We start from the raw sequence: 15,857 nt of genomic DNA on the forward strand, positions 1-15,857 counted from the left end.
TTGGGCGCGACCCCCTCTTTGGGCAACCAGTCAGAGCACTACCGTGGTGCGTGGTCAATTTCGTGCTAATTACGGTACTTGCATTCCCGAGCATTATGGACACCTTGGTGCACCCGTTGCAAGATGTAGTGTATCATGTGTGCAATGCTGGACGCGTGCAATGATGGTGGACTGTTTGCTCAGCCGTCTGCTTATTCTCTCAAGTAGATGGATGGTCCATTCATTTTTAAACTGCCGAGGCCACGAGTCTGCGTAGCTTTTGCTCACTTGGCTTTCCCACACTGCACGTACGGTCGGGTCAGAGAACGCCAGCAGCTTACATGAGCTCGAGCTTGACCTCCTTGGGGGCCTTGAAGTCGGCGTCCTCGAGGTCGAAGCGCTTCATGTAGGCGTCCAGGTCGGCCTGCAGCTCGCTCTGCTCGGCCTCCGTGAGCTTGACCACCTGGCCCTGCTTGGCCTCCAGGTCGGCGGCGTAGGCGCGCAGCTCCTTAGTGAAGAGAGCAGCCACGTCGTCCTCCTTGTTCTCGTCCACCTTGGCGTTGCCCAGAACGTCCAGGGCATTCTTGAAGGCGGCGTCCTTGAGCTTCTTGTCGCCCTTCTCCACGACGGCGCGCACCTTGCTGGTGGCGTTGGCCACCATGCTCTTCTGCAGCTCCAGGTTGTAGCTGGCCTCGATCTCGCGGATCGACTCGAGGTTCTTGACGAACGTGTCGCGCGTCTTGTGGCGCAGCTTGTAGGCCTGCACCTCGCACATGAGGGCCACGGCCTCCTTGTGGGCCTCCGCCACGGCGGCGATGTCCTCGTGGATGTTCAGCATGGCCTTGTGGGTTTCAAGGGTCTCCTTGGCCAGGTTCAGGTTGGCGTCCTCCACGGCGTTGTGCTCACTATGTATGGCAATACACAACCAGGTCAGATATCTCCTGTTGTGCCTAACTCAACCTCCGCATCAATTTCTCACCCCAGAATGGCGGCAGCGCGCTCGTCAAAGTACGAGGCGATCATCTCGCCGCCGAACTTGTACGCGGCCGAGCAGAAGAGGAAGAAGCAGCAAGCCAGCTGGGACTCCTCGTTCAGCACGTAGAACTGTACGTCGTAACAAAGAGAGAGAGGGGCAATTAGCGTACAATATGCGTGAAGGGCGGGGAGAGAGAGGGATGAGAGTGATGCAGCGTGGGCGTACGTGGTTGGAGATGGCGGGGATGGCCAGGGCGCCGATGATCGGGGCCGAGATCTTCCAGTCCGTGAGACCGGCCTGGTCCAGCAGGCCCTCCGTGGGGACGGGGATCTCCTCAGAGGCCTCCTCCTGCTTGCGCACGACGCCCGTGGTGTGCAGGCCCATGGGGCGCAGGTTCTGGGCAGACGCCAGCTTGGACGAGCGGAGCACCGCCTTGCGGAGAGCGATTCGGCCGAGCATGGTCACAGAAGTCTCTTGGTCTGTCGGCTTAGCAAAGTGCAGGGTAAAGGCAGGGTAAAGGCCCCCTCCGGACCGCACGATTCCAGGGCCAGTGGCTCCGTCCCTACATTAGGCTACTGACTCCTAAGTTAGGCTCGTGTTGGATCCTACTCTAGGACCGAATGAACTGTTAAGTTCGCACATTTAGCATCTGTATTTTAGAAAGTAGGCATGACCTGATTTAGAATACTTGTTTAACAAAAACTAATTGAATTGACAGAAACAACGTAAGCTACAGTATTTTAATATTTTAAAAATGATACGCTTACTGCACTCCCGATTAAAAAAAATGGAGCAACACCTCTCAATTTCACTCACGAGCCATCTCCATTGCTGTTAAGATCAGCTATACCGTCTCGAGATCGGGGATCTCGCTGAAATTCTCGTCCACTTCTGTGATCCCCACCTTCACAAATTGAAATGACAGCACATGGTTGGTAATGAAATGAGTGAGAATGTATCTCCACATGTGTGCTGGTGCCGTCATTGAGCGCCACGATACGACTAGCCCATAAAATACACAGGCGAATCCTGCCGAGATACACCTCATCAATTTATGCAACGAAAGAAATTTTTTTCAGATTAGCTGAGAGAATCGGCTCTGCTGTTGTGGGCCCGCCACAGAGTTACTTCGTCGTCCACAGATCAGCAGCCTCGTCAGCATCTGAATCCCACATGAAGGAGTTGGATCCCCACTTGGTGCCCTCGTGAGGTGGACATCCGCCATGACGACTCATTAGGTCAACGTCGCCTTCGGCGGTTTGAACGTAGAAGAGCGAGGCGTGCAGACCGAGCGGAGGCACGGCCAGCCCCGACGAGCACTCGTCCATGCCATCTCGAACAATCTCCTCATCCGAGTATCGATCCACAGAGTAAGGGAAAACAGTCTCGCCGCCAACCTTGGTCTGGTTGTTCAGGTACAGGAACAACGTCACGTAGCGCTGCGGATGGAAGTGCTTCACGTACGAAGGCAGCGAGTAGCGCAATTGCGGAGGTGCGCGGACGCGAGCTTCCCAAGTCTTGATCACCAACTCGGCAAGCTGCGGAAACGTCTTCAGTCCCTTGAACAGAACGTGGTTCTCGCCGCGATGCTCGACCATCCAGCTATACCATTCAGCGTTGGTGATGCGCGTGACTAGTCCAGGTGTGTGGTCGTCGAGGACAAGCTCCAGCAACTGCTCTTGGAACGCAACCGTGTACATCGGATACAGGTCTCCCGTTGGACGGGCGGCGGCGGGAACTTCGTCGCCTAAGAACTCAATCCTCTCCTTAGCCCAACGCACCCACGAGAAGAAATGGGACACCGAGTTCATTTCAGGCTTCGGAAAGGTGTAGTGCAGCTCTGGAATCCCTAAAGCCTTCTCCCAGGTCTTGACGAGCAGCGGAAGATATTCGGGTTTCTTGTCAGCGGCGAGGAGGCTGTCCATGACTCCCAGCGCGTTGTTGTTCACGTTTTCATCCAGCCAGGTAAGCCACGCCTCGTCCCCAAAAGCCTTGAAGAAGTTGCTAGCGTTGGCGGCAGAGTAGAATAGCTTGGCCAATGCGTTTGGAAAGCGTTGGTTGTCTTCGGCGCTCGGGAAAAGCGGCCCGCCTTCACGGAAGTCTGCGGGGATATCGCGCTGAACACTCAGCTCGCGGATCTTGTCCGCAGCCCAGTTAGCCCATTGTTTGTACGCATCCAAGCCATACTTGTGCTCCGCCCCCTTTGGTAAGAACTGTCGCGACGCAAACGTGTCCAAATGTTTGCGGTAGAATTCCCCTGCATTGTATCGCACGAGCTGGAGTCGCTCCGCGAACGAAGGGCTTGACAGTCGAGCTACACGCGCCGACCGCACACGGAATTCTCTCGTGAAGAAGTTGTCTGGCAGGAACGCCGTATGGCTCGTCCGGGACTTGGTCACCACCTTGGACGAGTTGCTGCTGTCCACTTTGGACCGATCGAGGTGCGGTGAGCCAAGTTCGATAATTTTATCAGCCTCCTCCTGCGTCAAGAAGTACTCGACATCGAGCACCTTGGGGCTAATACCCACAGTCGTCAACGTCACGCCGTCCTCCAGCACGTACTTGTACCCCTTCTTGATACCCGGCCACTGCCACAACTGGAAGTCCAGCAGCACATGCACGATGTTCTTTGTCTCTTTCAGCTCCTGTAAGTTGCGAACGGGCTGACCCATCTGACTGTACAGACGCACACCGTTCGCCATGACGTCGCGGTCAGCGCCGAGCCACGCCGCAGCCACCTCGGCCGCCTGACCCACGCACTCGAACTGGCCGTTCCACGAGACGTAGACACCGTCGTTGGCGCCGTTGAGCATGAAGAAGACTCGGTCGTCGTCCATGGGCTGCGGGGCGTCCATGGGCTCCGTGACGTGGAACAGCTTTCCGTCGAATAGCGAAGACGCTGTGTAGTCCGAGTCGTTGCACTTGAGGTCGCTCACGAGGTGTCGAGTACGAATCTTCACGATCTCCGTCTCGTACTTGTCTGGCAGCAGATTGAGCGAGTCGAGGACGCTGGGAGGCAAGCGAGACATCAGTCCGGTTTCTCTCAATACCCTCAGCGCCACGTCATCGAAGTCCCGGTCCTGCTGGAAGAACCAGGCGCCGGCGATCGCGAAGCCGACCACCGCAACGGAGAGGAACGTCACGACGAGTGAGCCAGAACCACGCGTCTTGGTCGAAGCCTTGGATACTACAGCATCGGCTTCTGGTGCCTTGTCCTTCGCCTCCTTCGCCATGCTCGGAGACTTTTCACGATCAACAATGGGCGTGGGGTTGGAAAACCGTTGTGCTCGGTTCAGAAACGAGCCAAAATGCATGCCGAGCGTCGAGCACTTCAACACGACACGACATGAATGGCGTGTGATTTGACACCGACGAAACAACGAATGTATTGCAGATGAAACTACAAATGAATCCACCTGTGCATGATGATAACCCTTCACTCTGTCTTCCTTACTTGGTGGTCCAGAGATCGGCGCCTTCCTCGGAGTCCGAGTCCCACATGAACGAGTTGGCGCCCCACTTGACGCCTTCGTGGGGTGGGCAGCCGCCGTGGCGGCTCATGACGTCGGGGATTCCCTCAGGAGTCTGCACGTAAAAGAGCGAGGCGTGCAGACCGAGAGGAGGCACCGCCAGCCCTGTCGAGCACTCGTCCATGCCGTCGCGGACGATCTTCTCGTCCGAGTACCTGTCCAGTGAGAACGGGAACACAGTCTCGCCGCCGATCTTGGTCTGGTTGTTCAAGTACAGGAAGAGCGTCACATAGCGCTGCGGGTGGAAGTGCTGCACGTACTCAGGCAGCTTGTAGCGCAGCTTGGGGGCGTTGCCCACACGCGCCTCCCAAGTGCGAATCGCCAGCTCGGCGAACTGCGGCCAGACCTGCATCACCTGGAAGAGGACGTGGTTGCGGCCGCGGTTGAGCACCATCCAGTCGTACCATTCCGGGTTGGTCATGCGCGTGATGAAGCCCTTGGTGTAGTCGTCCAGAATGAAGCCAACCAGCATTTCCTGGAACTCCACGGTGAACTTGGGGTAGAGCTTTCCGTCGGGGCGGGCAGCGGCTGGAGCCTTGTCTCCGAGGTAGCTCACACGCTCCTTGGCCCAGCGAACCCACTGGAAGAAATGCGAGACGGAGTTCGTGTCGTGCTTTGGGAACGTGTAGTGCAGCTCGCCGAGGCCCAACTTGTCTTCCCAGGTCTTGACGATACGTGGCAGGTAGGACGGGCGCCTCTTCTCCTCCATGAGGTCCTTCATCAGGTTTTCAGCACCGCGCTCCAAGTTCGTGCGGATCCACTCGTCGTAGTCCGTGTCGAACAATGCCTTGAACTTGTTGGTCGTGTTCATGTAGTCGTAGAACACCTCGAGCAAAGCATTGGGGAAGAGAAGGGGGTCTTCAGGATTCGGGAACAACGGGCCACCCTCGCGGAACTCCTCAGGCACCTTGGTCTGGTCCAGACCACGAAGCTTCTCGGCAGCCCACTTGGTCCATTGCACATAATCATCGAACTCATAGGAATCCGCACCCTTGGGGAGGAACTCACGCGAGTGGAAGGTGTCGAAGTGCTGACGGTAGAACTCACCAGCAGCGTAGCGTACCAGTTGCATGCGCTCCACAAACGAAGGACTGGGGAGACGTGCCACACGAGCAGAGCGCTTCTGGAAGTCACGCGTGAACAAGCTGTCCGGCAGGAACGCCGTGTGACTCGTTCGAGAGATGGTCACCACCTTGGACGAGTTGCTGCCATCAACTTTCGATCGGTCGAGCTTCGGCGATCCAATCTCAATTACCTTATCAGCCTCCTCCTGGGTGATAAAGAACTCCACATCGAGCACCTTGGGGCTTATACCCACAGTCGTCAACGTCACGCCGTCCTCCAGCACGTACTTGTACCCCTTCTTGATACCCGGCCACTGCCACAACTGGAAGTCCAGCAGCACGTGCACAATGTTCTTCGTCTCCTTCAACTCCTTCGAGTTGCGGACAGGCTGACCCATCTGACTGTACAGACGCACGCCATTCACCATGACGTCGCGGTCAGCGCCGAGCCACGCCGCCGCCACCTCGGCCGCCTGGCCCACGCACTCGAACTGGCCATTCCACGAGACGTAGACACCGTCGTTGGCGCCGTTGAGCATGAAGAAGACTCGGTCGTCGTCCATGAGCTGCGGGGCGTCCATGGGCTCCGTGACGTGGAACAGCTCGCCGTCGAAGAGCGTCGCAGCGGAGTAGTCGGAGTCGTTGCAGTTGAGGTCGCTCACGAGGTGGCGCACGTCCAGCGCCACCATGTCGGTCTCGTACTTGTACGGGACGTTCTCCGTGCTGGAGGACACGAGCCCAAAAGGTTTGGCGCCGAACTGGACGGACACCTGGTCCACGAGGCTCTGTAGGCCGTCGGCGTTCAGCGGCACATCCGCGTACTTGGCGGCGCCGGCAGCGAGGGCGACGACTGCGGCCGAGAGCAGCAGCGGCACTGCCGGGCTCTTCTTCTTGGCGGCCGGCTTCTTGGGGCTCGCGGGCGGCGCGCTGGCGCTGGCCTTGCTCTCCTTGGCCTTGGCGTCCTTCGTCATCGCTGCGCGCGCCGGCAAACTGGATAGTGTCGATACTGTAGCTGCTGGACGATCGTCGGCAAAAGTAGCCGTTGAGACTGACGGACGTCTACCCGCTCCTGATTGGCTGCAGGGTGACTCGAGCGGCTCTGTGATTGGTCATAAGGGGGTCTCGGTTTTTTAACTGGACAAAAGTGGGACAGCCTGCCCTAGCCGCTGCCCTGGTGCAGTCTATTATATAGTGGACGCGAAAGACTGCTGCATAGTAAAGGCTATTGAAGTCGTTGTTGGCTGGGCTCACAGTCAGCGCTTGATCTGCTCGAGCAGCCCCTGGCGGATGAGCTGCTCGACGTCCACGCGGCGCAGGAAGTGCTGCGAGTGCGCCTCCAGGTTCACGAGCCCGCTCTCGGTCATGACCTCGCCGCAGTCGCGCAGCACGCGCACCTCCACGTACAAGTCCTTGGGCGGCTTCAGATCCTGCGAGCGACGTCAGCGAAGCAATCGCAATGCACAGGATCAGCGCCCGAACGGAATCCAGTGGAGTGTGCAGTACCCGAAGCCGTACCGCTGAGAGGTCGAGCTCGAAGTCGGCCATGTAGTCCGTCAGCATCTGGTCGTATTGGTTGAAGAACTGCACCTCGCGCTGGCACAAGCTGCAGCACCGATCGCAACAGATCGCAACAAAGCGTCAGTACCTGGTCACAGCACAGCACGGCAGCGCGGTAGTGCGGCTGCACTGAATAATAGTTGCACTCACTTCTGAGCCAGCGGACCCGGGATAATGGTACCCGTTTCCCACCGCAGCGCCTTGATCTTCTCCATGCGGTGGTGCCTGCCCACAGAGCAGCACAGCACAGCACAGTTCAACGCAGCTTAGCAAATTGTCGAGAGGTTGGCACTAGAAACACTACAACGCTCGTACAGGTAGGCGAGCAGGCAGCGCTTGTTGCGCAGCAGACCCTGGTGACTCACGACGAGTGCGCACTCCACCGACTTGGGCATCCCTTCCTTGAACGTCCTGAGCATCGCAACACAGCCCATCAGTCCTCTGCCCTCCAAGACCATTAACGCTACAAATGACCCCTTCACTCACTCGAGTTTCCTGTTCAGCTCCTCGTGCAGCAGCCCCGACTCCTCCACCACCTGCCGCACAAGATCTTCCTGCACAGTCCACCCACAACAACGTCGTCAATGCCCACAGCCGCAGACATCAGCATCCTGCCAGCCACTCGACCGCTCTATCTGCTGAGCACACGCACATTGTACGGCGGCAGCCAGTCGCTGCGCTGCAGCTCGCGCAGCAGCTCCTTCCCCTTGGCATTCAGCGCCATTGCGACGAATTTGGTATTCCCGCCTAAACTTGCGCTGCGAACCTAACCCGAACTTAACACAGAGTGATGGTCCTCGCGCCGCTTCAACATCGGCAACTCCGTCATGGCCGCCTACGAGATCCCGGCCGAGTTCCGCGGCAGCCTGACGCCCGCGCAGGCCGAAGAGCTCGCGGCGCAGTTCCGCATCAGCGACGCGGATGGCAGCGGCTCCATCGACGAGCGCGAGTTCCGCGCGCTGCTCGGGCGCATGGGGATCGAGATCAGCGTCGCAGAGGCGGACGCGCTCGTGTCCAGCATCGACGTGAACGGGGACGGGCTGCTGGACTTCACGGAGCTGGTGCAGATGGTCGTGCGGCTGCAGCACGGTGACGCGAAGCTCGCGGCACTGCGGAAGTTCATGGAGACGCTGGACACGACGCCCGTCGCGCTGCTGGAGCGAGAGGCCTCAAAGTTCGGGCTGCAAGTCGAGTACCAGCTCGTGGAGGACGAGGAGGGCAGCGACGAGGACGTCGCGGAGCCGTCCGAGCTCGTGCAGATGCAACTGGAGCTGCTGGGCAAAGCCTGTGGCCCCACGGGCCGAGTGACGGTGAGAGCCACGGGCAAAACCACCAGAGAAGCCAAGTTCAAGGCTGCGGAGGTCGGGCTGGTGAAGATCAAGAAACTGCAGCCGGGGCTTGCGGTGGAACCTGGAGAGCTCCCACAGCAGTGGGAGAAGTGGCTGTTCGCCAACATTGAGAGGGGCGCCAGTGTCAAGAAACTCATGCACACGCTGGCGCAAAAGGGGTTTCTGCTGACGGGGAATGTGTTGATGATGCAGAGGATCTCGACCAGAGCGTCGTCCTTCCGCCTGCGGGCCAAGGTAGGAAATGAGATCAAGCTGGTTGATAGAGTTTGCGACTGGAGGAGGGTACATTGAGCTGAGCTGACTCCTGAAACTGTGTCGGCTGCAGCGTAATGCCCCGAGCGGCATCTACGGTTCAGGGGTTGATGCTTCAATTGAGTCTGACAATAACAATACGACACGTTCAGGCTCGCCGATCAAGTCATCGCGCACCGCACGCAGCATTGCTGCGGTGGAAAAACTCCCGTCTCCGCCCGTGCAGGTCTTACACCCGCAATGGGCTCACTGGTGTCAACAGGAGCTTGCTCGAGGCATTGACGGCAACGTTGTTTTGAGTGAGCTTGTATCTCAAGGCTTTGAGCCGGAGAGGAGCCCACTTTTCACCCAGAGATTGCTGCGCGTCGTGAAAAATCGAGATGATCGCTGTAGCAACGGTGCGGAATCACCGAGGACAGCAGCGAATAAGCCGTTTTCGTTCCTGCGGGTGCTGGAAGAAGGCATCCCGAAGGAGGTTGAACTCTTTGTGTTCGGTGGCCAAGACGTGAACGCACTACAGTTGGACACGCACACAAAGTTGATGCAATCGCCTCTGCATATCGCGAGCAAACACGGCTACCACTCGATCGCACAGCTACTTATTGAGCGCGGTGCTGAGGTTGATCACTTGGATTCTTTTCGGCGTACGCCGTTGATGGTAGCAGCAAGGTGCGGTCACAGCGAAATCACTGCACTAATGCTGGAGCACGGGGCCAACATATTTCAACTGGACAATTTGAAAAACTCGGCTCTGCATTTGGCTGCGTTCAGCGGGAGTTCGACGATTGCTTCGCAACTGCTAAGCGCGCATGACGACTCTTTTCGCTTATTCATAACTAATCTACCGCATCTCCGCGGTGAGTGTTACGAGTACTTACTCCAGAAAACGTACGACACCATTATGAAGCGCAAGTTGCGCGACAATGAACGCCGCCGATTTCATGTTTCATGGCTGTTTGAATCCGTTCAGTGGCTGCACGCTGAACTATTTGGCAGTGGCGGTGACAACACCCGCATCTGTAAGATGCCAGTACCACAGAAGGCTTTCATGGATTATCTCGTGTCGCGGTATCACAAGAAGCTACCGAAGCATGGTTTTCACGATGAACTTGCAGCTATGGGCGAAAACGACAGTGAAGAGGAGGAAGAAGGCGCCGACGACGAGCAGGCGAGGCGAAGAAAGGAAGATGACCCTGCAGATTGGATTTCCGTCGCAGAAATGTCGTTCTTTATGGATGTGTGCTTGCGTGAATTGTATAAACACTTGCCGAACCTTCAGGGACGCACAGCATTGCACGTAGCATGTGAAGAAAATCTGGTATGTACTCACGAACGCGTGATCCAGTGTCTAGCAGAAAAGAACGGGTGCAGTCCTTTTCTGCTTGACCACAGCGGTCGAACACCGCTGCAGCTTCTACTAGCATGCCGAGGTCGCCCAGGTAGTCCAAAGGGAGACGCAATTTACGAGCAGCAAGTGCTACAGCAGCGTATCGAACGTGTCCTCGCGAAGGAGGCTCGTCTTGAAGAGGAGCGCGTCGCTCACCGACGAAAGGTGTGGCAGGACGAACTCGACCGAATGAGTCATGATTTCAATGAACTGGATACGTTGAATCGGATGCGAAAGCTTGTCAAAGAAAATGACGGCAAACCTGTCGCGCGCAGCCCAGGTTGGGACATCTACGAAGAACCATTGAGTCACAACCGTCTATTTGAAAACACTCGCAGTGGCTTCGTCCAGCGACAGGTTCCAGCACAAGTTGTCGAAGAAGGTCGAACACGATTAGGCTGGAAGGAAAAAATGGAGACAAGCGCACATTTTGTAGAGCGCCATCGTTCGCATCCAGCTTGGGAGCTGTACCGTGTGAACGGAGCCGATGTGTACTTCTTTTTCAACCGCGAATCCGAGCTATGTCAATGGGTGTCGCCTGAGGGTTTATCTATCAAAGAATGGCGAACTAAGCGCTTCTTTGAAAATGCTGAACAACTTGAGGATGAACCAGACCAAGAAAGTCTTGTGGTGAAGTTCTCCGGAACCGCATCAGCAGCGGTTGTGGATAATGCCGTAAAAGGCCGAATGCTTGGAAGTTGGCGTGAGTGTCGGGGATTCGGTGGCGTCACATTTTATCTCCACACCGTTGATAAACGAGTTGTAGTGGAGAAACCTGCCGAAGTACTTTTACACGAAGCTTATCGGTACGCTCAAACGCTTATCTTTGAGCGCAGTGAGGAGATTGAGACACACGATCGCGGCTGGCATCGGTACTATGATCCCCAAACATCACATACTTTTTATCTCAATGAATTATCAGGTGACTGTGTGCATGACACATTCGCAACCAAGAAATTCTTGCAGGAGATTCACCGGCCAAAACGTCAGGCACGGTTTGCTCTTACTAATGAGGAACTACGTCGTCGTCGAGAGGAGCAGGAATGGAAGTCAGCGTTGCAGCGAGCACGGCGGCATGATGAACATCTCAAGACTGCAGAAGAGCAAAATACCATGGCTACTGAAAAACAGAGACAGGAGCAAGAGGAGCTTGAACTTGCACTTCGTCAACTCGAAAGCAGTGTTACAGGTGAATACTTGACGATAGCTGGTGACGACGAAAATCACGCTGAAAGTGAGACGGACAACAACTTAAAGGAGAAACAACGGGCTAAGGCTAAACGAAGGACAAACAATAAGGGGAGAAGTTTGGCCTACATCGATGCTCGGTTCCGCCGAGAGCGCGAGGTATTCCTCCGAGCGAGAGAACAGAACCTGTTGACCTCGATCGACCCAAGCCGAGTAGATCCACGGCGTGAAATCGAGCGAGGCCAAGCACTGGAGCAGGAAATGAACGAAGAAGAGCTGGAAAATGCGCGGCTGGAGGATACCGACGCCAAGCCCGCAATACGAGAGCGTCGTCGCGTTAGTCGTATCTTGACACGGACAGATGAGCGACTGCATTTGGGCCGAGCATTGTGCCGATGGGGTTGTGAGCAATGGTTCCCACGTGAATTCAGCCTCGAAGAGCACGAACACGTTGAGTGTCCAAGGAGACTCATGGTGTGTCGCCTGGGCTGCACGATGGTTATGGAGTGGCGGCAGTGGCGCGAGGTTATCTATGACCACGAGTCCGAGTTCGAAGAGCAATGCTCGAGTCGCATCGTGTATTGCCCCCGAGATTGCGGTGTGTGGTTGCCTCACTTCGATCTAGCGGTGCCGCATATGCGGGATTTGTGTGTACGACGACCCGTGGGGGACTTGCGATGCAGGCTGGGCTGTGGTCGGGTATACCAAGGCGGCGCACATGAATTACTGGCACTAGAGCAAACACGCTTGGCTCATGAGCAAGATGATTGCGAGTTACGCAAAGTGAAGTGTACGTGGCCAAAGTGCAATGCGATGATTCTGGCCAAAGAGCGCAATGCTCACCGCCGCGTCCACTTGCTATCGTCGGGCATATTGAGTTTTGTCACGGCCGAGGTGCACGAGTACAAGGTGCCACGCGATGTGAAACTGCTAAAGCTCCAGGCATGGGGTGCCGGCGGTGGTAGTGGTCTCTTGCGTGGTCAAACGGTGGGCCACGGTGGTGGCGGCGCGTTCGTGGAGGGTATCTGCCCCGTGTTTCCAGGGGAGACGCTTTACTTCTCAATTGGATCGGGCGGTAGCGGTGGTAAGTTCGCTCGAATGGCCGAGGCTCCTGATGATGAAGCGAGCGATGATGCGGACGGAGCAAGGAAAACCAAAACGGTGCCTGGAGGCGTTCTTGTCGCTACGCAGGTATCCACCGCTGCTGGAGGTTTCCCCGGCGGCGGCCAAGGTCACAGCGGCAACAAAGAGTCTGCGTGTGGTGGCGGTGGGGGATTCACGAGCATTTACCGACAGGGCGCGTACGGGATCGAGTACATTTTGATCGCTGCGGGCGGAGGTGGCGGGGGTACTTGCCGAAATGGCAGCGGAGGTGGTGCCTCTAAGGCTCGAAAGCTGCGAGAAGGAGACGACTTTCGGTGCGGACGACCAGGGGGCGACGCAGCAGGTGGCGCTGCTGGAGCGTGTGACGAATTTAACCCGATATGCAAGTTTGTGGGCACCAGCGGGACGTCGATGCAAGGTGGGGACGGTGCTGAGTTCGGTGGTGGTGGAGGAGGAGGGCTCTTCGGTGGAGGGGGTGGCGGGTTCGCTCCGGGCATTGTCGGTGGCGGTGGCGGCGGTTCCAGCTACGTTAATTCAAGTCTCTTGAACACCAAAAGTGTTCGTGTTGAAGCGGGTATTGTGGTGAAGCCTGGTGGAATGGATGAGAACCCACCGCAGAGCGTGCGAGGCGCGTATTGGGACGTAGTTGATGGCGTGGCTGGCGAAGGCGGCACCGGATCGACACGGGCTACTGCACGCGGCAACCACGGGGGTGTACGAATTGCCAGGCCTGGGTTCTTCGACGACATGAAGTTCCATCGCTAGGCTTCGGATATAAAGAAGTTTTTATATTATAAAAGACGTGAGGCCAGCGCCGTGTTCCCCAGGATGCTGGTTTCTCTACACATTGACGACGACGTCGTCTACATCTGCAGAAATTCCAGCATCAGCACTGGCAGCAACTACTTCAACGGCACTGGTCTCCTCTATCTGTGGATCGTGCTGAAAAATCTGCTTAAGAACGGAACGACTTGGTGCCAGATGAGGTTTGTCGCTGGCTTGGTCGGCTAGAGCAGTGACTGTAGCCGAGGTGCTACCATGCGAAGACGCGCACGATGAAGGGGCACCGCCAGGGTCAGCTGAGGTAGCATCAATTGGATTCGAACTTTCGAGTGGTTTTGGAGGAGAGTCGACCGTAGACTGCGCTTCATCCCCAGCAACCGACCCAGCAGATTGGCGACTTTTGTTTAGACTACGGCGTAGTGTGTCCGCAGCAACTGCAGCCATAACGCTTGACTGTCGAGAAGAAGAAAATGCAACAGGAAAACTGCTGGTTATTACAAGAAAATCATCAACTGGAGTCAAACTGACGAACCGCACGTACCCGGAACTTGCGACGCATGAGGTGTCGGTACTGCTCAAGGCCCTCCATGTCCGAAGTCGAGACAGCCAAAGACAGACGCGACGTGTGCTGAGACTTGAACCATTCGTAGGCGAGAGCTTCAGCGGCTGTGGGCCGCGTTTCCGGTGCGACTTGAAGCAAAGCCGAGATCAGTTCCTTGGCCTCGGTGGATATCGCATCCCAGCGCGGCCCGGTCATGGAGAACTGCCCCGACTGAATGTTCTTTATCATTTGATCTCGGGTCTGACGTCCATCCGGGTCAAACGGGTGAATTCCACTGAGCAGCACGTACAGCACGATGCCCACGCTCCACAGGTCACTCTGGACACCAACCCCAGAGTGCCGTGCTGGTCTAGCTGGCGAGCCATCCTCTGAGTCCTGCTGTTGAGACTCTGTCGGTTTGAAGACCTCGGGTGCGCAGTATGCCCAGGTTAATCTACCATTGGAAAGCAAACTGCTCTCTTCAACAAGTGCGGCCAGACCGAAGTCAGCCAGCTTAATGGTCGCACGCTTCGGGCTGGCAGACGTCAGCAGCAAGTTCTCCGGTTTGATGTCCCTGCGTAGAGGTGATCAAGTTAGAAATGCTGCTGACATTTATGTATCGACGCTCAGCTCTGTTACGCCTTACCTGTGTGCGATGCCGAGTCTATGCAGAAAGCACAATGCTTCGAGGAGATCGGTGGCAAAGCGTCTAGCGTCCCATTCCGAGTACGCACCCTCGTCAATGAGTGCTTGGAAGAGTTCCCCACCTTCAGCCAGCTCCGTGACGATGTACACGAAGTCGGGGGTCTCCAGCACGTCAAGGAATGCTACGACATTTGGGTGAGAGGCACAGCGACGCAGCAGTGCCACCTCGCGCTCCCACTGGACAGGGTCATCATCAATTAACCTCTGCTGCGCCTTGTCCAAGCGTTTGATAGCAACCAGCTTCCCAGAGGCACGCTCTCGCGCACGAAACACTCGTGAGCATGCACCCTCGCCAAGAAGCACCTCCGGCGACTCGACCTCGTAGTTTTCGGTCAGCGAGGGCCAACGGCGACTTGCACAAACGCCCATCTATAATCAACAGGAACTTATTCTTGAGAGTGCTCAACAGGAAATGATCTGCAGCGCAACATTGAGGGCATCGACGTCTTCGGCTTATAAATACTTGGCTTGTGGGTCAAGTTGCGGGTGAAAACGAAGTAAATTTATAGCCGCTGAGTTGACGTCAATCGCGCACTCGGATCTGAAGAACCTGTTGAGAGAAGGATCGGAAGACCACGCATCAGATCGAACCATTATTTACGTGCAATAAATGACCTGCGGGTGTGTGGAGATCAGTGTTGACGACGTGCATGTATAATTTCCTATTCTACATGTATTTAATACCAGCAAACCAATGCCGGGGCAATACGAGCACAAGCAGTTTGCCCGAAATGGAGCGTTTTCGAATCGAAAACTTTTCGATAGCTAGGAACTGCATACACGACGTGGCAGGATAGCACAACTGAACTGTGAAGTTGGGGGATCAAAGGAAAAGGAATTTGCAAGCATCACCTTTGTTGATGACACGGTCGGATTCGGTACACCAATACAGGTAGGCGCCCAAACCCAGCTCGTCAAGTGTACTTCTCACGTCAACGTCAGGAGCAAAATTATCTTGGTCATTTGTACATTGGTCCGCAGACTCATCGCCCCATTGCGTTATTTAGAGGCGCAGACGGCCGCGACGGCTGACGGGTCACGTCAACTCGTCCAAGGAGCTAACATGTGCTCAGGACCATCGTGCGAGGCATGCTCTTAGAAAAGATGCGGAAGTTCATAGGAATGTCTTAGAACACCAGGTCCCTAACCAACTGGAAGCCTAGAGTACTTTAGTACTGACGTCAAGGTCACTGGTAATCAACGAAATGCCTCTACATGCATACTACCACTTCAAAGCACGCTTCATTGCAACCTCACTTCGATTGCGGCCAGCGCCACTGTCGAGCTCTTCGAATGAATACGATCCAGAGATGTCTGGTTCGGTGTGCCCAACCATGGAATTCGACGCTGGAAGCATTGACCATTTAGCCCCACGCTTCCAGCGATTCCCATCGCACCTGCGGCCGACTCTCTCCAGGCTGTCATCCACCACGACAGGCGTG

The 15,857-nt window shown here is 56.2% G+C and overlaps 6 protein-coding genes across 6 annotated transcripts; 1 reads left to right on the plus strand and 5 right to left on the minus strand.

The window, feature by feature from the left end:
* Positions 1-162: 162 nt before the first annotated feature.
* On the minus strand, positions 163-1,453 carry PHYSODRAFT_284942 (hypothetical protein). The gene is made up of 3 exons (XM_009521594.1): positions 1,181-1,453; positions 959-1,083; positions 163-884 (listed from the first exon to the last, which is right to left on the minus strand). The coding sequence occupies exons 1-3, from the start codon at positions 1,412-1,414 to the stop codon at positions 317-319; spliced, it is 927 nt and encodes a 308-aa protein (XP_009519889.1). The 5' UTR covers positions 1,415-1,453; the 3' UTR covers positions 163-316.
* Positions 1,454-2,079: 626 nt separating this feature from the next.
* Positions 2,080-3,810, minus strand: PHYSODRAFT_487865 (hypothetical protein; the record flags this gene model as incomplete). Its single annotated transcript, XM_009521595.1, has 1 exon — positions 2,080-3,810. One exon carries the CDS (start codon positions 3,808-3,810, stop codon positions 2,080-2,082), a length of 1,731 nt encoding a protein of 576 aa, XP_009519890.1.
* Positions 3,811-4,405: 595 nt separating this feature from the next.
* Positions 4,406-6,520, minus strand: PHYSODRAFT_554708 (hypothetical protein; the record flags this gene model as incomplete). The annotated part of the gene is made up of 2 exons (XM_009521596.1): positions 4,406-6,319; positions 6,362-6,520. 2 exons carry the CDS (start codon positions 6,518-6,520, stop codon positions 4,406-4,408), a joined length of 2,073 nt encoding a protein of 690 aa, XP_009519891.1.
* Positions 6,521-6,802: 282 nt separating this feature from the next.
* Positions 6,803-7,834, minus strand: PHYSODRAFT_554712 (hypothetical protein; the record flags this gene model as incomplete). Its single annotated transcript, XM_009521597.1, has 6 exons — positions 7,759-7,834; positions 7,593-7,660; positions 7,422-7,517; positions 7,257-7,331; positions 7,065-7,152; positions 6,803-6,976 (listed from the first exon to the last, which is right to left on the minus strand). Exons 1-6 carry the CDS (start codon positions 7,828-7,830, stop codon positions 6,803-6,805), a joined length of 573 nt encoding a protein of 190 aa, XP_009519892.1. The 5' UTR covers positions 7,831-7,834.
* A 99-nt stretch (positions 7,835-7,933) lies between these two features.
* On the plus strand, positions 7,934-13,151 carry PHYSODRAFT_481425 (hypothetical protein; the record flags this gene model as incomplete). The annotated part of the gene is made up of 8 exons (XM_009521598.1): positions 7,934-8,293; positions 8,366-8,689; positions 8,781-8,813; positions 8,874-10,149; positions 10,221-10,224; positions 10,289-11,276; positions 11,355-12,292; positions 12,362-13,151. The coding sequence occupies 8 exons, from the start codon at positions 7,934-7,936 to the stop codon at positions 13,149-13,151; spliced, it is 4,713 nt and encodes a 1,570-aa protein (XP_009519893.1).
* A 75-nt stretch (positions 13,152-13,226) lies between these two features.
* PHYSODRAFT_296630 (hypothetical protein) lies at positions 13,227-14,784 on the minus strand (the record flags this gene model as incomplete). Its single annotated transcript, XM_009521599.1, has 3 exons — positions 13,227-13,622; positions 13,711-14,284; positions 14,357-14,784. The coding sequence occupies 3 exons, from the start codon at positions 14,782-14,784 to the stop codon at positions 13,227-13,229; spliced, it is 1,398 nt and encodes a 465-aa protein (XP_009519894.1).
* Positions 14,785-15,857: the final 1,073 nt, after the last annotated feature.

This window comes from Phytophthora sojae (assembly GCF_000149755.1).
Source record: "Phytophthora sojae unplaced genomic scaffold PHYSOscaffold_2, whole genome shotgun sequence".
Taxonomy (NCBI): Eukaryota; Oomycota; class Peronosporomycetes; order Peronosporales; family Peronosporaceae; genus Phytophthora; species Phytophthora sojae.